This window comes from Corapipo altera, unplaced genomic scaffold (genome assembly GCF_003945725.1).
Source record: "Corapipo altera isolate COAL_440 unplaced genomic scaffold, ASM394572v1 104, whole genome shotgun sequence".
In the NCBI taxonomy this organism is placed as follows: domain Eukaryota; kingdom Metazoa; phylum Chordata; class Aves; order Passeriformes; family Pipridae; genus Corapipo; species Corapipo altera.
Window position 1 is genome coordinate 95,246 of NW_020884920.1, and position 23,375 is coordinate 118,620.

The following is a 23,375-nucleotide window of genomic DNA, read 5'->3' on the forward strand; positions in this document are numbered from 1 at the left end:
CAGCCCAGGGCAGGGAGCAAAGCCCAGGGGCAAAGCCTGCGGGTCGGGGCTGCAGTAATCCAAACACAGCGAGGAAAGGCAGAACTGCCGAAATTAGGATTTCTCGTTTTATTTTAAAGCAAAAGACAAGCAAGGAAGACATTCCACTGTTGCCGGTACTTAGCAAAACGCCTATTATTGGGTTTGACGGAGTGTGCCCGGCAGCGCCCTGCAACCCTCGCGGCCGGTCCGGCCGTGCCCTGCTGGCCCCGGGCAACCCCCGCGGCCCCGCTGTGCGAGCGGCGAAAAGGAGTCGCCGCCGCGGAGACAAAACAGCTTGGCAGCGGTGGGATTCGAACCCACGCCATCGAAATGACTGGAGCCTAAATCCAGCGCCTTAGACCACTCGGCCACGCTACCGCCTGGCTGCTCAGGCGCCCGCCAGGCCTCTTTCACCGCGGCCGCCCCGCCGCTCTCCACACCGACCCCCGCACGCGGCCCACCCGTGTCTGCGCCACCACAGCGCCCTCGGGCGCCCGCCCCGTGCCGGGGACGCGGCTGCTGCCGCGGGCACGGGCTCGTCGCTCTGCGGCGGCGGTTCCGCCCCGGCCTGGCCCCGCGGGTTCCCCAACAGGTGGCGCCGCCCGCACGCCTGACCCCGCACCCCCGGCTCCCTCCCCGCTCCACCCCCCCCCGGGGCCCGGCCGCCCCCTCCTCCGCGGGGCCCCGGCCGTCGGGCCGCGCCTCCAGGCACTTTGTCCGCGGCAGGCACGGACCGGCACCCCGGCAAAGCGCTGCCGTGCGGCCTTTCCCCACAGCGCCTGCAGCAGCGGCGGATCAGCTCCAGCCCGTCCTCGGGAGGGCTTCGCCCGGCGGCGCGGATCTGCGGCCCCAGGGATCGCCTTCCCATGGTCACGTAGGGTCGAGGGCAGCCCTTCGCAGCTGCCAGAGCAGGTCTGCGCGCACCTCCCAGCCAGGAAGAGAGTCCGTCCTGCCCCATATCAGCTCCCCTGCCTTCTCTGCCCGCTGCTCTCAGGGAGGCAGTGCCTCCCGCCCACCACAGCACAGGTGCTGCCCACAGGGCTGCCAGCTCAGCTCAGCTCAGCTCGCCAATGACCTTCCCGGCCAGCTGCTCGCTTGGCACCGCTGTGTATCTTCAGCTGAACCATTCCCACCCAAAACGGTGGCCCCCGGCCGCCTTTATCTTGGTGCTGCTCCACATGCAGCTGCGGAGCCGGTACAGGTGCAGCTGGTGGCCGGGGCTGTCCCTACACAGCTCGTGTCCTGCTCTTTGGTGCCTCGCTTACCTGCTGCCGCCGAGCTCGGGCACGGGGTGAGCGAGCTTGTCCTGTCCACCTCGATGAGGGAGCTGGGTTTGGCAACAGAGCCAGATTCAGGCTGTCGCTGGTGAGTAGAAGGATGAATTCTCGTATTCTGGGAGGCCTGCAGGAGAAATTTGTATAATTACTTGTGGACAGAGCTGAAAACATCAGGACTAAATGCCATGCAATTAAAAAAGATATGAAGAAATTATATCTACTATAGCCCTTCTCCCCAAAGGAAGTCACGTGCTGGAATTTTTATGCATGTGTGTTCGATGCACCTGCCATATGGACATTTATGACCAACTGGATTTACCTCGTAAGACAGGACTGTCACAGGCACAAATTGTTGCAGGATTAACTGATTTACAGTCAATTTTTAAATCTGGCTTTTCAAATGAATGCAGAACAAAATTGCTCTGAAAGTTAGTATAATATATCTGGAGGGTGCTTTACTTTTTCCTTTCAAACACCACTGTTCCCTAGAACAATGATTTCTAAGGGGAACCTCATTTATCGTGGGCGTACTGGAACTTTACAAGCTACTGGAACTTTACAAGCTACTGGAACTTTACAAGCTACCATGCTCTTGGGAAAAAAAAAAATATGCAATGCTGAACATACTCAATGAAAGAACAGCATACTAGACTTGCAGGTCATTAATTTCCTAGGTTGCCATTTCAAATTTAATTTTTAGTATTTTCAAACAAACAAAAAAATGTGAATCAAACCCTTTCAGTGTTAAGGATATAATAGGTAACATATAAATAGAAAACTAAAACTAGAAGATGCAGCATGTCTGGGCCGATATCTGATTTCAACATGCATCTCTAGGATTTCATCAAACACTTTTACACCATCACTGATTGTTCTTTTAAGAGGATATTATACAGAATAGAAGAGAAGCCTCAGGCTTAAATCTGAAAATAAGCATGCCCTTGCATCAGAACTGGCTTATTTAAAAGCATGAGACGTGTAGCTTGAGAGGGTATATCCTAACTACGTTCTTAATAGACCAGGACACTCTCCATGAGGATTTATGGCATAATACAGCCACATGCCACTGGGTTCCTTTTAGTCCAATCAATGCCGAGTGTTTGCCTGAGTTTAAAGCCAGCTGCTCTTGTGACTGCTTCAGTCGTGCTCACATATCACACCAGTAACAGTATTCCGCTGTTATCAGTAGCCTACCATAGCAGGTGGTCATTTTTTAACCATTATCAACACATTTTCATGCAGTGGGAATGAGACATCTGGCCTCCACTAGGCCTTCAGAATTCATTTGATGAGTCTGTGCCCTTCCCAGGCCCTGCTGGGTGCTTCTCTCCCCGGGGCGCTCAGCCGGGCTGCCCGCAGAATGAGAAACGGGGAGACACAAGTTCTGGTGCTGATGGGGCAAACGTGCTCAGTTTTTGATAATTGTTAGTATTCACCACCGTGATTTGCAGCTGGGAGATGAATAGGAGGTTTTCCTACACAATCACAAACATTGTAAATGCGTTTGAGCTTAAACTCTGCAGGAATTTGAGGCTGGCCAGAAATGTGCCTGTAGGAAGCAGCATTAGACGGGAGCTTCATGAAATCTGTGCTTTACATTCTCGAAGGAGGGCTGAACCCTCAGCATGGTGCTGGAAATTGCTGACAAAATTAGTTACCCTGAAATCGCAGGTGTGCTGCTCCCTCCAGTCTCCAAGCTAAGACACAGTTTAATTTATGTAAGTAATGGTGGTGGCAGGCGGGTTTTCCTGGCAGAAAGACAGAGCATCTGCTCTGTGTGTTTTTAATTAAATATTAGTAATCTTCCTCCCAAGGATTATCTCAACACTAGCACTGCAGCAGCATTTCTCTGTTGTGTTGCCTCCCTCTTTGCAGAGCGCAGGGATTGTGCATTTTTCTGTCTGTGATACCACAAGAGACCATCCATCCGTCACGAAGGACGTACTCCCATCTTCCAGTCTCGGTTCTGTAACCCCTACTCATGGTAAAAACCACTAATGAGAGTTATTTACATGAATAAGAGATTGAACAGCAGTAGAAGAGGCAGACTCTTTGCGGGCTGCCAAGTAATACAATTAAGCCAGAACCTCTTTACATTAATTTCCATGTAACCCATGAAAGGATAAGGAGTTTTGTTTAAATTTTCCACAAATTCTAGCTTGAAGAAAAGCTTAAACATAGGCACTCCCCACCCGGAAAGCCAGTGTTTTAGGAAGAACGCAAATGTAGGTGCTTTGAGGAACCTCGGTCTTTGGAACTTGAAATTTGGTGCATAATCCTGCCATTTCTTATGGGGAAATGTGCACTTGTGCCATTTAATTTAGCTGGAAAAGCCAACCTGAAGTGCATATAGGCCCTGCAGTCGCTGCTCATGTCTGCTCCCTCCGCCTTCCCTCAGGGTGCTGCCGTGCAGTGGGACCCTCCTGCCCCGGAAGATCCGCCGGGAACAGAAAATAAAGGAAATCTGGACGCCGCTCCTGCGAGCAGCGCTCTGGAGACCCGCACACCTGCTCCCCCGGGTTCCCCCATGGCTAACACCTAACAGTGCTAACTGGGGAGGGGGAAGTTCTCCTCAGATTTTCATGGGTTTTCTCATGGGAATAAAGCGTCCGGCCGTGTCCCCCCGTCACCTCAGTGTCAGGTGGCGTGCCGGGGCCCGCGGGGCCGCTGAGGAGAGCGGGAGGCGGCGCTGTGGGCGGGGGGGGGGCCGTGAGGGGCAGCCTTGCTGCCGGACTCCCGCCTCCTTTCGCGGGGCGGCTCCGCTGCCCGACTGCCTCCTTCCCTCAGCGGGGCTCCGCCTCCCTCCTCCTTTGCCTGGAGCGGCTTCTCCTCCCGTCTCGCTCAGCGGGGCGGCTGCGGGACCGGGCGCGGCGGCTGCGGGATCGCTCTGCACCGAGCCGGGCTCTTCTGCCCCGGTAGGTGCCGTCGCGGTGCCGGGCCGGGGGTCGGGAGCTGCCTCAGGCTGCTGCGCGGCGTGGAGCGCGGAACGGGCTTTCTAGATTTGTTTGTAAATGTTTTAAAATTTGCAGAACATGATCAACAGCGCCGTGGTTTGAGCCTGCAAAAGGCCGGGGCCAAGCCTTTGCGCTGGGCTAAAAATACCCTGATCCGTGTGTGCTGGGCAGCGCTGCTGCGCGTACACCTGGAGTTTAGCGTTTCTTCCGAGCACATAATTCTAATGCATGCGCTGATGAAAGTCCCCAGTGGTGTTTGTGGCCGTGGAGCAGCTGGTGTGTGGCCGGGGCTGGGTCCGCCGTGACAGCCCGGGACGGCTCCAGGACTGCTCGTGTTTGGGTAATTTTTCAAGTGCCTCAATACGCGTAAAGCATGAGCTTAATTAAGACCGTGGGATACTGTGCAAATGCTTACAAAAGGTCAGCGATAGGCAATTTTTCAGTGTATTTAAAGCCAGTTGAAATGACAGGGCTATTAATGTCAATGGAAGGGCATTTTGAAGTTGTATTGGAAGTTCCTTTTGTGCGCTTTTACGTCCCCGTGGTTTGGGTACTGTTAACACAGTATTTATTTGTATGTTTGGCAGAAGGGTGGACTTGGCTCGGAGGGGTCGTTCCTGTGCTTCACTGCTCGTAGCTCTAAAAGCCATTTGTGTTTTTGAAGCCTCACTGTGTTTCCTAGCACAGGGTTTTGGGTCTCAAATGCCTTTTACTCTGAGCTGGTGCAGAGGAACTCACCCATGTGCTCCGTGAATTTTGCATCGTTGTTCCCTAACGCTCGGGCTCATGCAGTCATTATCCCAGCTGTGCTTGCAGGCAGGCTGAGTGTGGTTTGTGCCATGGTGTTTGCAGTAGTGGCACACTGGAAGGGACCTGCAGTAAAGCTTCTCATTAGACGATCTGTCCTTGGTAAGACAAGGTTTTCAAAGGTAGACAGTGAGTGGAGACATCTCTGGTTTTTTTAATCTTGTTTTTTATCACAGCTCTTATCTAGACTCACTAAACCTGTTTTCATGCAGTGGTGCAGATGAGAATTGACATTTGCTTTGCAAGGGTCAGTTGGGTGTTTTTAAAGCACAGTAGTTCATAGTGTGCTACAGGACATTAACATAGCTAGTGGGGTTGTTCTGGACTGTGTTATGTAGCTTTATGCCTGTAGTTCATGAAACTGATAATTTTTAAGGTCTGTATAGTTACTTAGGTTAAATTTTAAATTAGTATCCTAAGAGTGTTAATCTAAAAGGCAATTTCTCTCTTTTAAGAAAAACCTGCTTGTTACTCTTGCAGGTATCCTCCTAAATGGCTTTAGCTCATGTGGTATTAAATCAAAAGGGATTTAGTATTATACCAGGGAGAGCTGGGTCATCCTCGCTTTAATGCTTCTTTACAAGAGAATCTGGGACTTGTGTTACAGGGCAGTTCCTGCTCCCCTGTTCTGTGCTCAAGAGGTACAGAGGGCCATGTCTGAGCTGAAACGATGGGTTAGGAATTGCTGGAGATGCTCCAGTTGTCTCTTTTGGCAGCTGGAGAGATCCTATCGCTCACCTCTTTGGGATGAATTAAGGCAGGTTTAGATGCTGAGGCAGCTGGCAGGCCTTGCTAAAGAGTCCCACCAACTCAACAGCGCTTTGTATCGACAGACACCTGCAAGAAATCTGCAAGTGCTGTTTTAACAGCACTGTGATGTGGATTTTCCCCTCTGTTTCTATGTGTTTGCATGTTCACAAAAGCAGCACAGTGGGTTGGCTTTGCAGCTCACCTGCCCCTCCTGGTCATGTGGCTCTTGGTTATAAAGACAAGAGAAAGAAAAATACTTGAAACACGCATTGGGAAAACACAAAAATTAGTAGAAACTTGAGCAGATTTAGTAAGTGACTGTATTTTAAATTATCTTCATTTTGAATCACATAGTACAAGGCTGATTAAAAAATGGAATAAATTTTCAAAGTGGATTGGAGTGGGTAGTTTAAATTACAGGTGTATGATAATGCAGGCTTGGTTCAGTGCAGTCCTAGGAAAGCTCCTGTAATAGATATTAAAGATTAAATTATCAAAACAAAGCAGCACTAGTAACAGGAATTCATAGATAGCATAACTTTATACCAAAATGCAAAAGCACAGAATATAAGCCTTGGGATGAAGCATAGGCTTTTTTATAAGGCTTTTCATCAAACTATGAGGTTTAGAGCAGTGTTTGTGTAGTTTAATGTTTGGTTATTGAATTTGTTTTAAAGAGTGTGTTATGTGAGGCTTGGTTTTAGTACATACACTTCCAAAGTAAACACCACAAGCACTTTACAAGAAATAGGGTTCCAAGAAAAACTGTGAGGCTTTTATAAACACCATTAGCTTTAAATAGAAACTGATTTGTGTGACAATGTTTGGTTTGCACAGCAAGTCACAGGAACCCCAATGTTTGCACTCGCTGCTGCACAAACCTGAATTCCTGTTGCTGCTTTTCAGACCATCGTGGACCCCGTGGATCTGCAGATCCTGTGGCAGCAGGAGCAGGAGTGAGTGCAGGGCAACAGTTACCTGTGTTGCTGGTTGAGATGTGGGAATATTGCCTCCATCAGAAAGGCAGGAACCAACACCATGATGTTGCTGGTGAAAGCTGCCATATGGTGCTGTTTCTGTGGTGACCAGTTTCTCAGTAACTGTGGAGTAGGAGCTGTGCATGCTGCTGTAGGATGTATTTATCTGTTTCTTGGAGAAGGAAGGCTAAATATGCAAAGGGCTGAAGAATAACAGTGAAGGAAAACTGAAAACCTTGTTTTATGGCTGTTTTATTAGGCTAGCTGTGTGAAAATCTCTGATTTTGCTGGTCGAGTGAAGAACTAAACCAAGTGACAGAAGTATCTGTTTTAAATTACATGCTGTTGCTCAGCCAGCATCAGGGCCAGATTTTGAAAATTCTCACTAATCCTCTATTTGGTAGGTGCCAGTGTTTTCAGAGTATCTAGGCAAACTTCCACCTTTTCCAAGGGCTTTGATCATTCCTCCACCTCATTTTTCTGCAATGTGCTGCACTTTCAGCAGCGTGTTTTACTGTGGACTGTTGGCTGTGTAGGAGCTAAAAGCCAGCTTAAATCTTGTTGATGGTGGAAAATTTTTTTATGTTGTCCTAATAATGCTATCTAGCTCACTTGACTGTTAATTTGTGTGCAGTATCTTTGAGAAGACTTGCCTTGAAAAAATTTGAAAACCTGAGTGTGGTGTTCAAGGTAAAACCCCTTCAAGTTTCTAAGGCTAGTGTTGTGAAACTCAGGATTTAAAAAAAGGAAGAATAAAAACATTAGAAGGAGGAGATAGGAGCTAGTTTTATTCTACACTTGATTGTCTTCTTTTCTGAGTCCTGTAGCAGTTTAAAACCAAAAAACCTTCTGGAAACCCAACACTGAGGTGTTCAAAACTACATGGAAGTACTGGGGGATTACTTTTATAGAGCCATATGCAAATGTGTTGGGTTTGTTGTTTTGTTTTGTTTTTTTTTTCTGCCAGCGTGCTGACATCAGTTTTATGCATAATTTATTCTTTAAATAACTTTTTTTTTTTCTCTTCTCTCCCACCCAGCTTCTTCCCTCCTTTTGCACGTGCTTTGGAGTAGTGGGTGTTTCAATCCTTGTAGGAGTTAAACCAAGCTCCTGCAAACATGGCAGACGAGGACCTTATTTTTCGTATGGAAGGGATTGATAATGCCAGAACGAGCACAGCGAACTCTGGGGATTATCTTGATGCTGATAGTGATGATGAAGACAATTATTTTATCTGTCCAATAACTGATGATCCAGTTTCTGACAAGTCTGCCAATACCAAAGTAGACAATTATTACAGCAGCTTAGCAAAAAGTGAGCAGTACAGTTCAAGCTCTTCTCCCAGAAGCTTTAGCTTTAAGGTAAGTGTTGGCTCCAACCTTCAGTAAGGTTTTGGTTCTACTTTGTTGGCATGAGACGTATACTCTAACTGCTTCACCTCTTGTAACTAACACTTTTCAATAAAAAAACACACTTGTTTTTTTCCAGACCTGCAGTTAATTCCATTAAGCCAATAGTCTGACACTGCCATGGAATTGCTCACTGTCCCTTTTAGTTCATTTACAAAGGTGGGGCGATCCAGGCAAGAGATTCACTGCCCTTCTGATCAAACAGTACATTGACTGAGACTCAGAAGATTATACACTTGTTGTAAGCTAAATTGGGGCCTGTCAGAGGATAATTTATTATGGATTTTGCTAATCCATAATATTTTTAGTTGGGCAAATAAAATTGTAAATGATAAATGGTAAGTTTTTATGTAGTAGGGAGCTTTTGACATGTTGGCTCTCATGCTTGGGCATCAAGTGTCACACTGGCAGTAGTTCTGACAGTGTACTCGAGCAGTATCTGACCTTTTTGAGATGAAGAGCAGTCTTAGCATTGCAGGGAGGTCGAAAGGGCCATAGTTGGTGCTTCCTTGGCAGTGTGTCCTTTTTCACTGGGCTCCCTTGGCACAGGTCAGTCGAGGAAATGGAGCCTCAAGAATGCAAGTGACACCCACTCTGTAGCTTAGATAATCCAAATATACACCATTTGTGGAACACTGGCATGTCTCTTAGATTTTGTCTAGACTAGGATTTAATGTGTTTTATTAACACGTTTCTTATTGTAAATATTAACATTTATTTAATAGATACTCTAAAATCTCGGTTATGCCTAATGCATGCTTCATTTGTAAAGAGATAGCAGGGGGGTTATTTTAGTCAGATAACATATAAAGTAACACATGGAAAGTGAACCTGGCTTGCCTGCAGTAAGATTTTTACCAAAGGTAGTTAATAAAAACATTAAAAGGTACATATTCCTAAGGAAAGTGAAGAGTAAAAGCTTAGTATAGAAAGGGGACAGATGTTAGTGTATTCTATGCTAAGCAAGTTATGACCTGATAGGGAGCTTAGCCTTCATTTGTGTGTACATTTTAGCAAGTACTAAACACTTGCCTCTGGGTTTACAGTGCAAGTTCTGAGTCATATGGCCTGAGATAAAACTGATAAGGACTTCAGAAATTGCAATTATTTCCTCCTTCCTAACCTATCATTTTGTTTCTGCAGAATGTTTGCGGCTATCTTTGGTCTCCACAATGTCTAGTTTGGCACTGTGGCTCCTATCACAGATAAAATGCTTTATGCTGGGATGTGGAGCAAGCAAGTCTCCATCTCCTGCTTAATCTGCAGGAATGGTGACTTCCAACACAGTGAAGCAAACAGGCAGGACTGATAACATCCTAAACCCCCACAGCCTGCTCTGAGCACTCTGCCTCTCAGACCCCAAAGCTAAAGGCAGTGTGGGCCATTGATAATGAAATGCAGAGACAGAAACTTGCTGTTAACCCTCTGCCTTTAAACAGGACTCAGCAGTGTTTAAGTAGCTAGTTAATAGGCAAGATCCTTTTAATGCATGCTTTCCAGTTTAAAAAATTGCCAACTTACCTCAATAGGTTTGTTCACAGATGTTCTAAGAGTGAACTTAAATTGGGGATATAAATTGAAGAGTGGCTTTTAACTGGACACTTTTTTTTTTTTTTAACTAACAAAGAGAACCAAGACTCTTTGTCAATCATTTGTCTTATCACATGTATTTTCCTGCTTTCATGTCTCTCATGGATCCTTTAGAATGACACACAGCATCGTTCTAAGCATGGCTCTGTGGTTGACCATGGTCGGGTAGGTTAAAAAAGAAATGTGAACACCATATCTAATAGATGAATTATGATTTTTTTTTTTCCTTTTATGGACTTTTTTGTTCATTATATTATTGTCTGGGAGAACTGCTTGCCTCAGCCCATAAAAGTCATTAAGTCAAAGCTAAAAAAGATACCTGTTAAATGAAATAATACCGATCTTTTGTTCTCTGCCCTGAAATGTCTCTGTGTGGCAGCCATATGCCTCCAGCAGGAGAAAAATTGCACTGGTAGCACCATTTCCAATTTCTGTTTGTTTGAAGATCAGAATACAGCTTTTGTACAAAGCACCTCATGAGATCATGCACAAGTAATTAACTGATTTAAGTTACTGCCTAGCATGGACACAAATCACCTTTTGGAGCGGGAGTCTACTCAAGAACGATTTGACACAGATGATTCACTGAGTAATTCTACTTGTTGCTGTCTCTCCCTGTTTCTGTCATATGTATTTAAGTGTGGAAGTTCTCAGGTCCATGTGAAATGTCTGTCATTGCATGACCTGAGGCAACTTCATTTGCTTATGAAACATAGGAAATCTTTCTCAACATGTCCTTTAAACTTGTTTTATTTATTATAGTATTGTGTTCATTTTATGGTACTCTTATCAGAAAGGGGAGCATTTGAATTGTTTGCAAGGTATGCAAAATTACAGCTGAAATTCAGAATAAGCATGAACAGTTTAAAAGCTCAGCTGCTTCAAAAATTTCCTTGATGTTATTGCTGACCCAAATTTATACTGTAGGGTTTTTTTTAAATTGACTGATTTAAATTCCAGGGCGGGTGGGAATTCCCAAATTTTAAAAGTTGCTGTTTCTGCACACTTGAAATTCAAAGAGACAATAGCAATACCTCAGGGCCCAGTATTTCTTTACTGATGGGGTGCAGAGTGCTTTTTCTCCTGCTCACCTTGCAGAAGGCATTTGGCACATCACAGGTTTTCTTGGAAAAATACAATGTAAAAAGAGGGAGATCAAAATGTTGAGAGAGAAGCATCCAAATTGACTGGTAGAGGAAGACTCTGGATATTCCAGAAAATTACTTTGATGTTTTACTGTTGACTTGGTGAACAATGAAGTAGCTACTTGTCTGGAATTGTTATAATAATAAATTTATACAACATTCTAATTTCTTCTTTCTTATGCTGAGCACAATCTGGGGCCTTGGGGTTCACAGAACTTTTTTCTTTGTCCATATTAGCTCTGTTGCTAATGGGCTTTTTTATGCTTACACATGTGCATGCTGTTAGTTACAAAAAGTTAAAAATCAAAACAGTAAAAGTGAATTCATATCATCTGGATGTGCATTATTGCTATTTGCAGTATGTGCTGGAGATATTTGCAAATTACCACAGGTTTGATAAATTATATTTGGTATATACTGTACCAGATTCTGTTCTCAGTAACTTCACAGCAGTGCAAATTGAACTGAAACCTGATGATTTACATCCCTGAACTGTGTTTCATTATAACTGAAACTATAAAAGGTCAGAGTGGTCTCTGGTACTGCTTGGCCCCTGCTCTGAGTAGTGCTTCGAGGGCTGGTGTAGTTGCACATCTTCCCAGCATTAGGATCCTGATTTGGTCTAGAAAATGCTGGTTTTGTGAGCTGCTGGTGATTATAAATAAACTGCCAGTTTGTAACTTCTTCAGGAAACCTGGAAACATGCTATTGAGAAAGCCAAGCACATGCCTGATCCGTGGGCAGAATTTCACCTGGAGGATGTTGAGACGGAACATGCCACTCGTTACAGGTCTGTGGGTCTTTGGATGCTGATGTTAAACACAACTGCTGGTTTCTGTGTTTGTGTAGTGCAGAATATCTGTAATTATATGGCTGAAAAACTTTCAATAATACCCAAAGTGAGTGTGTCTTAATCTCTCAGGAGTATGTAAATACTGCCCACCAACAGAAAATAAACCTTCCAGCAAACCAGTGACACACTCTTTCTCTCCCACCTTAGTAGTATCTAGGACTTGAACCACATAGACAGGAAACAAGGCTGAGAAGTATTGTCTAATTGATTTATTAGTGCTATAAACTTAATCTAATAAGGAAATGAATTCCAATGGTTTAAATAGTTTAGAAAAAAAAAAGCAACATAACACTCCATGCCTTTCCCAAAATAGCAGTTTCAGTGTTACCAGTCCATGCAGTATTGTTGCATGTTGCTGGAATTTAAATCCTTATAAAGCCCAGAATAGCTCAGCATGGTGTACGTGCTGAAACTGAGTTTGGCCATTAAACTGGTTTTAGTGCTTTAACACAAGCTCTGCCAAAATATTTACTCTGCTGACACAGGTTTCTGGGTGGAAGGGGTAGGGGTTAGAGGCCAGTTAATCACCACTTAGCATCAGTGCTGGGGAGGCCTCCCTTCCAATCACATACCACTGTCATGCAGTGCTGCTCTTCCCCACAGACTGCATCTGTCCCTGGTCAGCCACACAGTCCTGAAATAGTTTGCAGATTTTAAAATACAAATAAGTGGTAATGTTGGTTTAGGACTACTCAAATACCCTGTTAAAAAGAGGTAGCTCTGATATTTCCACTGCTTTTGTCTGCTGCAGACTGGGGTGATGCAGTACTCAGTGCAGAATGGGGGAGTCGGGCTGGAAACAATCATGTGTTGGTGACTCAATTGCTGTGGTTCTTGGATTGGCTTTTACTGTGTTGGGAGTTAAGGGGGTGGGAAGAAACCATAGTTGTAGTCTTTGTATTATCACAGGGTTGTGCAGGGACTTGCTCCTCCCTCAGTGCAGTGTTGAGCAGTTCTTGTCCCCACTGCTTCTCACAGTTTGTTCTGCTCACATCCTCGACAGCCCTGAGGCAGACTCTCAGCCAGAACCGGCTTTATGCAAGCTGAGGTTTGGGGAACACGAACTGTCCAGTGGGTAGAGCTTGGTAAGGCTCTTCCTGCCCCCAGTGTGCTGCCCAGGCATCACAGAATAGGCTTAACTTCAAAGCAGATCAAGCCTGATTTGTGGTGTTGCACAAGTATAGCTTCTGCAGTGCAGTCTGTTCACTGTCAGGAGGATTCAGTGTCTCTTCAAAGAGTTAATTGTGTTCCTGTTTTCCTGTCTGAAGCAAGGAGGGCCTGACTGTGGTGAGAAGACTAGAGGCTTTTGTGTTGGAGTGGCAGCAGCACTTTGTAGCATTCAGTTGCAGATAAGGAAGGATGGATGTTGGGAATAGAAGGATTTGGGGTCCCTCTGCATTTTTCGTGAGACACATCTGATTTTACAGGTACAATGCAGTTACTGGGGACTGGGTTGAAGATGAAGTCCTTATCAAGATGGCTGCACAAGTAAGGTCACACTCTCCTTCACGTTCATTAGCAGCAAGTTTGTAATTCTTTTCTGTTCCAGAATAGTGGCAGCAAGATGTTTTCCTCATAGAAGTTTTGAAATCTCAGTGTAACTCATTTCTCCCAACTCTGTTTCCTTGGCTCATTCATTATGTTGTGGTGTCCCAACAGCCTTTTGTCCCTGGAGTAGAGTAGAAAATGGAGTCATCCCTTCCCTGTCAGCAACGTGAGGCATTTGTTCCATTTCCAGAGATTTCCCTTCCATTTCACCCCTCCCGTTTCCTGCTGGCATCATTTCCCTGCCTGGCAATAGTCCTACTATTTTGTGTGCATCCAAATAATTTCTACTCTCAGAATGGAAACCCAGTGAATTTTCTGTATGTGAGGTAGAAGCTGCTGTCACTTCCAGTTACATCCTGGGGTTGGTTGTGTACTACTGGCATAGTGTCTGATATCTGGGGAGATGATGCTCTGTTGGGCACATCCTGTGTGGAAGCCTAAATGCAGAGAGCATGAGGTGTGCAAAGCCAGCTTCTCTAGGCAGTCACATGGGGCTGATTCCCAGCTGGAGAGAGAATTTGAATAGCTTATTTGAAAGACATATCATATTTTCTCCACGGGATGTTGAGGGGGGCTTATTCCAAGTGTCTTTTCCCCAGATTCTTCTTTACACTACCAGGGGGTTTTCATTTTTCTTTGAGAAGATATTTTATAGAACCTGTTTGAAAACTGCTTTCTCCAGGATATAAAGGGGGAAAAACTTGGTTGTGTCTCTTAGTGGCTAGAAAAGAACTTTGTGGAAATGGCAATGCTGAGTTTTTTGTTTTTCATTTCCATAGCCTTTTGGCCGTGGAGCGATGCGGGAGTGTTTCAGAACGTAAGTATCTGCTGGCTTTATCTTCCTTGGCCTCCATGCAGTATTTTCTTCTGTGGTGACTGGAATTTCACTTTGGTGTGGTGGAAATTTTGTAAAGCTCTCGAGTTCATGTGAGCTCTCTTGGAGGCAAAATACTCGTAAAAGTACAGAAACAGTTACCTTCTTTCTGTGTTCCTGGTGTGCTAAAATATCTGAAAATCTGGTATGTGGCCATAGGTGTGTGCAGCCTAGAGACCAACTTGAGGCCTATAGTTGGGCAGAGAAAAGGAGAAAAATATTTGGATGGTGCAGACTGAATTCGGAAAGCCTCCATCAGTGAAGAAGGTTATCCTCCCAGAGTTTACTTTGGATTACACGTATCAGAGTAATCCTGTTCTGAGTAAAGCAGAACTTTAACAGCTGTGCTTTCCAGAAGGGTAAAGTGTGGGGGAAGACAGAGGAGGAACTTTTATTTCCTTGGAGAGTCTTAGCAATTGTTATGGGCATCAGCATCCGGTTTGTGCTAGAAGAATATCTCACCCTTTCCAGGCTCTGGAAAAAAAATGTTTTCTGGAAAATGTACATGTGTGTGTTTAAGAACATTTCCCCTTCTTTCCAGCTGTGGAATCCAGAGAAATTGCATTTCATATCTGGTTTTGCTTCTGGAAAGATAGATAATCCTGAATGACAGAAACATTGGTATAATTTCAGTATCAGTTCATGCTCGTGGTTGTGTTCGTGCAAAGCCACAGAGATACAGTGGTGAATGAAGCCTGGGAAGTAACAACTCGGAGGGAGCCTGCTGAGGTGCTGACATTGCTTGTAGCTCTTGTTATTTTCCAAATTCCCCATTACACAATATTTTGAGAAATGCCATAAACAGAAATTTGTTAGCAGCTTTGCTTTAACCTCTTATACAAAGAAAGCATAACTTGTATGTCAGCTTCCCACTGCTGGATTTTCCAGAAGTCTCAGTGGTGCACTGATAAATCCCATCTGGAGCTCTCCCTTCTAGGTTTTTGTAACTCTGCAAGTCTTCAGTTGTGACAGTGACAGCATTAGCTGCACGTGGCTCCATGAACTTCAGAGGATACTGTATTTAAAAGAACATGACCTTGTTTTATAGAGAGGAATGTGTTCCTTCAAGAGCTGGGGAGGTTCAGATCCTGGCTGAAATTCTGATCTCACTTCCTTGTTCCTTCTTTCCAAGGCCTCTGTTCCAGCAGCTGTCTGCCCATCCCTGCAGGAGCACAGACAGTCTGAAGTTGCTTTGCCTGTAGAGTGTCCCCTGTACCAAGACCTCTGCACCAAGGTCTTGGGAGGGAGAGAGGAAAGGAAGGAAGGAAGGGAAAGGGTTGAGAGTTTGAGTGCTGCCATTAATTAAGGTACCTGCTTAATGCACTTGTCAGCCAGCAGATCCACTGTTAGTTTTCCTGTGCTCCACACCACCCCCTCCTTGCTTTTGAGGGATCTGTGGATTAAAGATTTGCACATCAAAAAAAGGTAAAAGTTACATCAGAAAAAGCGTCGGGTGCAATTTTCCTTCTGGGAGCATGGGGGATAGTCACTGCTGGGGGTTTGCTTTTATTCCAGGAGAGGTTTCTCTTAGTTCATGTTTGAAATGCCCTGTTAATTTATGCAGAAAATAATTGTTGACATTAGAACACGGTGTTGAGGTGGCAGCAACCCTTCATACTCTTGGTTTGAGGGAAACAAGGAGGGAAAAGGGATTGAGAAAAGGAGGAAGTCCAGAGTAGAACTAGCTGTAGCCAAACCAAACAGTTTGGCATGTCCCAGCCATTCCCATGGAACATTTAATTTTCCCTTGTCGCTACTTCTGCTTCATGTTTCAGCCAGAATATCTGGTAAATGATTGAGGGTAATGCTGATCTTGGGGCCTGGCTCTGTCCTGCAGGCAAAGAAATGACAAAGATTGAAGTAAATTTTTGGGGTTTCCTTTCACCACCAATTTGTGTTTCAGGAAAAAGCTGTCCAACTTCTTACACACACAGAACTGGAAAGGTGCCTATAACTATGTTGCCAAGCAATACATAGAGAGTGTGAGCAGGGATGTGTATTTTGAGGATGTCCGACTGCAGATGGAAGCAAAGCTCTGGGGAGAAGAGTACAACCGGCACAAGCCACCAAAACAGGTACTTTCAAAGTACTGAGCAAAAATGCAGCCTTGCTCTCCTACAGGATTAGTTTTCAACTGAATTTAGAAGGAATTACTTGTACACATTCCATTAATTTAACTTCTCTTGCCCTCCTGTGTTTTCCATTAAATGATAGTTTATTTTGAATGAAGTAAATGCAGAAATTGCTTTACATTTCCAGAATTAGGGGCTGTGTGTTTGTGAATGTCTCACTGTTCTCAGCTGTTGACTGGAGACCAAGATAAAATGGTGTTTGTATTGCTCTTTGAGATGTGTGCCCAGCTGCTTTTGAGATAACCAGAGATGTCACAGAATTTATTGCCAGCAGCAGTCTCAGCAAGCACTTAACTGTTAGTGCTCCAGGAAGGTAGATGTTTAAATCTTGTACACCTTCCCAAAAACGTAACTAGCATTGATTTTTAAGAAGAGCTGGAAACCTGCTGGAAACCTTAACAATTTTAATAGCCAAAATGAGTGCTTTTGAGTATGTGGGGTATGTGCACTGCCTCCCATATGAGGGTTAGTTAATAACTACCTGTCTCACAACAGCAAGGTGAGGTATGGAGTGAAGCGCACAGAGGGGAATCTGGAAATCTAGAAATTTTAAATGCCACATGGAGGAAAAGAAGTGAAAGAGTTGTGATGGTTTCTCCTTTAGGAATGTGTCTGTAACAGAGGGAGGAAGTAGGGCAGGATACAGAGATGCTCAAGTGGTAGATACCCTCAGTCCTTCTCTGAAAAGGCATTTCTTCAAGTTGTGCTGTAGTGACTCTGTGATTTCCTCTCTGGTACAGACTCTTTGCAGTGCACTCTTAGGGTACCCACAAAATAAAATAGAAAGCCAGCACTTGCTAAGAATTTTTCAGAGGGATTTATTGCAGGAGTGAGCTGTTTTGTAGTGTCTGCTTTTAATTTGTGGAATTCCTCCAATAGCCCAAGAAGCATGTGACTCTTCCCCCACTCCCTTGTTAAACAGACGGATCTTTGCAATTGTTCAGCTTCTTGTGTTGGGAAGGTTTTCACAGCTGGAGGACTCACACACACTTTGATCTGAAGACAATATTCTGTTAGTCATTGTTTATCTCCTTTTCCTCCCCAGGTGGATATAGTACAGACCTGTATTATTGAAATGAAGAATAGACCTGGAAAGCCTCTCTTTCATCTGGAACATTACATCGAGGGCAAATACATCAAATACAACTCCAATTCTGGATTTGTGCGGGACGACAACATCCGTCTCACTCCGCAAGTGAGCCTTTGTTTAGTGCTTTCCATAAAGTCTGCTGCAGGGAATTTCTTGGCTCTATCCAGAGGTCTTGCATTACTGCCAAGAAAGGAAACTGCAGGCTCTCCAGTACAATGCCAAATTAATTTCTCTGTTTGCAGTTTGTTGGCCCCTTCCTTGGGGCCTGCTCTTTCAAGCACTGGGTGTTGCTTTGTTGCACTTCAGTGTCTGTTGGTTTTAGTTGAGTTGAACAGGGTTAATAGTCTTTAGAAACTTTAATTATAACTGCAGGCATTGAAATATTTCAAGCTTTTTTCAAATTAAGGCAGTGAGAGAGATCTCTCATGTACTATGTACTGAACGGGTTTTTTGGTGCCTCACGTAATGTACAAAAGGAGGTGGCAGATATCCAGCTCGTGTAAATAACAAATCTAGGCCATTTGCACATAAAAAGGTGGGGTTTTTCAGCTACAACTTCTGAAGAGCTGAATCTGAGATTGCATGTAGAAATACAAGTACAGATTTCAAGTGATTCTTGGATCTTGTAAAAGAACTTTAAAATACTGTTGAAAAATGCAAAATGGTCAATGTAGCAAAGGAATGTTTTACTAGGCCTTGAGAGTTTTGTTCATTATATTTTTTTCCCCACTCTTTTTAAGGTATTTGTCATGAAGCTTAATGTAAGCAGAGAATTTATGTTCTGGGCTGTCTGAATCAGTGCTGTGCTTTCACAGATTGGGAACAAAATGTTCCATGGTACTTGCTGCAGTTAAAATGTTTGTCTATCACCACCAGTTACTTCCTCCAGGCCTGGCAGCACTTCTTTGGAGGCCTTCCCAGAAGATTCCTAATATCTCAGCTTTATGCTGAAGAGAAGGGCTATTTTACCTGATTCTTGAAATGTGTTTTTTGAAGAAGAGTACAAGTGTACACTTCATTATCTGATGCAAAAATGTAGAGACAGAGGAGCCCTTCAGAGGGACCTCCCAGAAGGGAAGGAGAATTTGTGGCATGCTCATTTTTTTTTGAAATGTGGCTGATCTTTGCTTATTGGCAGAAGGAAGCACTGTCCCAGAGATGCAGAGCTTGCAGATCCACAGACACAGACAGAATGTTTATACAGAAGTTATTCTGCACTGGCTTCAGAGCCCACTGTTGTTCCCTCTAGCAGCCAGCTCCTCAGTCCCGAAGGTGAAGACTATAGTGGGAAACAATTTCCAGTACAGGAAGGAGGAACAAAGCAATCTCCTCTCCCTTGCCTGTGTCCACTGCTGGTTTTCTCCCTGCCTCTTTTAGCCCACCCGCTAGATGGAGCAGGTTGGAGAGACAAGCCACTATGTGCTTTTAGTCTCTTGCTGTTCTCATCATGACGTTTATACCAGTTACATTTCACTGCCAGGGTTATCAGACTTCCCATTTGTAACAGGTGAATATCTGTTGCTGTTTTCAGTAGATCAAGGAAGAGTGTTCTCAGACATCTTCTATGGTTCTTTCCAGGCCTTCAGTCACTTCACCTTTGAGCGCTCAGGACACCAACTCATTGTTGTTGATATCCAGGGAGTTGGAGATCTTTACACGGACCCTCAGATCCACACAGAGAATGGTACAGACTTTGGAGATGGCAACCTAGGTAAAATCAGCAATCTGTTTGACATGCTGTGGATGCTTAGTTTCTGTTCCCAGCTCTCTGCTGAGCAGGCACTGCAGGGCTGGGTCAGCTGGCACATTTCTGAAGGGGAAGTTCTATTGTGAGGAGTCCCTGAACAGGGCAGCTGTCATGCAAGGGAACATTTAAAATGAGAGCTGATCTTGGCTCGTGTCTCCTAGCCTACTCTTAAATAAGTAATGAAATTAAGTAGCTTCCTGTGATGTGAGAGCAATAATAGAGGCCTTTAATTTCCTTGCCACATTGCAGGAATGGATATAGCTGAATGTGGAGAGGTAAGCACTGCGTAGTTTTAAATCTGCAAGTGTCTATACATGAAGCTGTTCATAGGAAGGACAGAGCAAGCTTTGTAAGCAGGATCAGATTTAGGCATGTTTCTCAGTGATACAGCCAATTTAGTTTTTTATTGTATCTTCTGCATATATAGCTTTTGAAGATTTTTCAGACTTCCTTTAACTCTTGTGCAGAGAGAGTGGAAAGCTCTTACAGGTGTTGAAATAAAATGGAGGTGGGTTGAGCTGTATGTACTCAAAGCATTTTTTTTTTCTTTCTTTCTCTTGACTTTTTAGAAAAAGCTTTGAGACTTCTGGCTTTTAATAAGTGAACTGTAATATAAAATTCGGGTAAACCCTTTCTTCACTTTTCTTAATGCCGTAGGTGTTCGAGGTATGGCCTTATTCTTTCATTCTCATTTCTGCAACAAGATCTGCAAGAGCATGGGACTTGCACCATTTGATCTTTCATCCAAAGAGAAAAATGCCTTGGATTATAATAAAAAATTGCTTGTAAGTGCTTGAAGGAAAAAAAAATGTGTAACTGAGCAGTACAGCTAGTTTATCCTCACTTAAAAAGCCCTGTAAATAAAACTGAAATACACTGTTTACATGGAAAATAAAAAGGACCTAATCACTAATGTTGCAGTTTAAATACAGCAGTTTAAAGCTGACTTGTTCATACTTGTCTCTGAGTTAATGCTGTAGCTGTAATTGAAAGGAAACCTTATAACATGGTGTATATTTAGGACCACGTAGGTCTTTGAATGCTGAAATCATCGATAAGTTTTGTATCTCACAAGCCCACTTGTCTTTAACTAATCTCAGTTTCAGCTGATTTTAGTGGGAATGGGACTTGATGAAACACTTTGAACAAAATTCAGCCCTAAACAGAACTCTCTCTGACTGTAAAAATGCCAGGACCTGATATTTTGTTGGGGCGTAGAACTTCTAAAAGCAAATTCTTCTGTATACATTTGTGTATTTATACCTCCTCTTCCATAGAGGACTCCTGATAAACATCCATATTGGCTTATGTGGCACAGTTAGAATAATCAGAAGGATTATTCACGGGACTTTGTTGTTGATTTGCCAAGGAATCTGCTCAGACCATCCTCCGTGGCACCGAGGAGAAGTGCGGCAGCAGCCGGGTGAGGACGGTGTCCGGCAGTCGGCCCCCTCTGCTCTGCCGCCTGTCTGAGAACTCGGGGGATGAAAGCATGAGCGACGTGGCCTTTGACTCCCTGCCCTGCTCCCCTTCCTCAGCAACCCCTCACAGCCACAAGGTGGACATGCTTAGTGAGTGAGCCTCGTCCATCACCTCTGGGGGGTTCCTGAATGTTGGACAGGGACTTAATTAGTCAGTTTTAAAACCAACAGTGTATTGCTTTAGTCCAAAATACTTGTTTCTAGTGTTCCTCTTTGGGCAGAAATAAAACTGAAAGGACTTCTTTGTAGGTAATTAATGCATGGATGCTTCTGTGAAAAAACAGCAGTAAAATGATGATGTCTAGAGCTTTCTCCTCAAGCGTGTTGTCCTTACAATAAGAAGCAAATATTTTTCTTCCTAGATTGGCCTGTGTTCAATGAAGTAGATAACTTGGTTCACAAAGACTATGATCAGCTTGATAACCAAAGGGTGAGTGTCTTTTCAACAGAGAATGAGGTTGCAGTTCCCTAATGAATGTGTCTTTAAAGGACTTCTCAAAAGCATTGTGCAGTAAAAGCACATAAAGGTGCTCTGCCTGCTTTCCTTGTTGCAGCTCCTGTTGCCTTCATGCATTTGCTGTTTCTAGTAAAGGAAGAACATTTTATTTTAAAATAGTATTCATTATTCTTTTTCCACCAGAAATTTATTTGCATCTGATGTATTTTAACAGTAATTAAAGTGTGTGTCTGTTCCCCTGCCTGCATGTTGTGTCTTGGGCACTTGTGCCAACTGTTGTGGTCTGAAAACTAAGCAGAAACCCTATGGATTAGGCCTCTGCAAATCCTGGTACCGTGGGATGTTGCAGAACCTCACCTGAGGAGATGCAAGAAGTTCGCAATGGACTTTTTCCAGTGCTGGACCTTAGTACCAGTTACTAGTTTATCTTTTAACTGAATACTGAAAACTGTATCTAGTGGACTCTTGACTTGATAAAATATGCGAGTCTTTGATTTATTTTTTAATGTATTTATATTTTTATATATATGTAAGAGAGAAGACAATCTTAGTACCTTCTGTATCGTTAAGTCTTGTTCTGTCTGTCAGAGGCAGCACAACATTACAATCATTTTCATCCTGTGTAACCATCCAGTATTTTTCACTGAACCAGCAAAAGGTTTGCTCTGTGGGAAACGTCAAGCTGAGATCCTTACAAAGGATAGTGCTAATGCTGTTCTGTTCTTGTGTTCTGTAGGATTTTGAAAATGGTGGAGACAGTGGATACCCCAGTGAAAAGAGAAGTGAGATGGAAGATCTGGATCATAGAGAAAAGGTGAGAACCTGACTCTGGGTTTAGCAGAGTTGGACCTGTTCATACTCGAACTGCTTTCATAGAAGAATCTTATTTTTTATCCCTCTTGATCTAGGCTTTGTAAACAAAGGAACAGACAGAAATTTCCGTGTGTTGCAAAATTACTTATTCATCTTGGGAATGACAGTTTTACAGGAAAAAGATGATTTGTAATGAGGAGCTTAATTTCAATCATATTTGATTACATACTGTTGTGGGGTTTTTATTAATCTGTATTGCATTTGGAAAATGTAGCTGGCTTCTTGTTATGTGGAATCCATGAATATGATCTGCTTTCAGCCTCTTACCCTGTCTACTTTATATGGCTTGAATATCACAGAACTTAATGTTGTTATCAGTTAATAACACGCGACTTTAGAATCCCTGTGGGTAAGTTGGTTGCTCCTTTAAAATACAAACTTTTAAATAAATGCTTTTTGACCTGAAGATCTTCACAAGATATTTAATTAGAAGACAGGAAAGAGAATACTGCTTCCAAAGATACCAGTCCTTTTGTCACCTGTGAAGGTATTTGTCATGGCATCTCCAGCTCACAGGATTAAAGCCTGTGTGTGCCATGTTCTTTACCATTTTGGTATGTTTCTTATTACACTGTGATATCACTGAAAGAAAAGGGTCCAGTGGAATCAATTTTGGTCATGGTCAGTATTAATTCTGCTGGATAGGAATTGTCTAGAGGGATAACTGGCACACAGCAGTTGCTGCAAATCAAATGATGTAAATCTTTACATTAACGTAGGGCCATTCAAACAACATCCGGAGACAGGAGTCTGATGAAGACAGTTTGGGAAGCTCTGCAAGGGTAAATAAAGCAGAAATGTTCATAGACTGAGTCTCCTGCTCTGCTTGTCCTTTGTTCCACTCATCTAACCACATCACTAAATCAGATTCATTTTCCCTCCCTTTTCAGCTACGGAATATGTTTATTAATATCAATTTACCACTCTGTGTTGTTTCCTTTTTTGTTTTGTCTTTACTTTCCAGTTAAAGAAGTACTGTTAAAGAAACTGTCACCTCTGTAACTGATCCCTGACATAAATTAGTGATTATGCATGGGTTTCTCACTTTAAAATAATAATTATAGTTCTGTGGGATTTTGTTCCTGTCTGACTAGATTATAATTCCTTTCTGTACTTCATTTTTGGAATTGCATCCTGTATGTGGTTGTATGATTTCTTGAAAACATGCAGTGTTTGAGATAGGTGACAGTAGCTGTCTCCACTGTGTATCTTACTGAGCTAGGGAAGACCAGGCCTTCTTGTATGTTTTTACAAAATATAACTTCTGTGATAATTGGTCTGTGGCTGTAAACTTAAACAAATAACTACTCTGCAAGGAAAGAAAAAACAGCTTTGACAACAATAATTTATCTAGATACACTTTTCAGAATTTCCTTGTAAATATTATATA

General features: G+C 43.5%; 1 protein-coding gene and 1 non-coding gene across 9 annotated transcripts in view; one reads left to right on the forward strand and one right to left on the reverse strand.

The window, feature by feature from the left end:
* Positions 1-317: 317 nt before the first annotated feature.
* Positions 318-399, reverse strand: TRNAL-UAG. The gene has a single exon. It is a non-coding gene; the product is annotated as a tRNA-Leu (tRNA).
* A 661-nt stretch (positions 400-1,060) lies between these two features.
* EEF2K (eukaryotic elongation factor 2 kinase) overlaps positions 1,061-23,375 on the forward strand; it is a 35,992-nt gene continuing 13,677 nt past the window's right edge. For 2 of the 8 annotated variants that reach the window (XR_003529896.1, XM_027656716.1), the window contains exons 1-14: positions 4,096-4,213; positions 7,826-8,147; positions 9,900-9,950; positions 11,620-11,720; positions 13,211-13,271; positions 14,111-14,148; positions 16,109-16,280; positions 17,383-17,532; positions 19,006-19,138; positions 19,832-19,959; positions 20,544-20,745; positions 21,018-21,085; positions 21,849-21,926; positions 22,705-22,767. Coding sequence is in view for 7 of the 8 variants with exons in the window: in XM_027656716.1 (XP_027512517.1) it covers positions 7,905-8,147; positions 9,900-9,950; positions 11,620-11,720; positions 13,211-13,271; positions 14,111-14,148; positions 16,109-16,280; positions 17,383-17,532; positions 19,006-19,138; positions 19,832-19,959; positions 20,544-20,745; positions 21,018-21,085; positions 21,849-21,926; positions 22,705-22,767 (1,488 nt within the window). In the remaining variant the exon portion in view is untranslated. The other 6 variants (XM_027656718.1, XM_027656719.1, XM_027656717.1 and 3 more) reach the window with 6 other exon arrangements.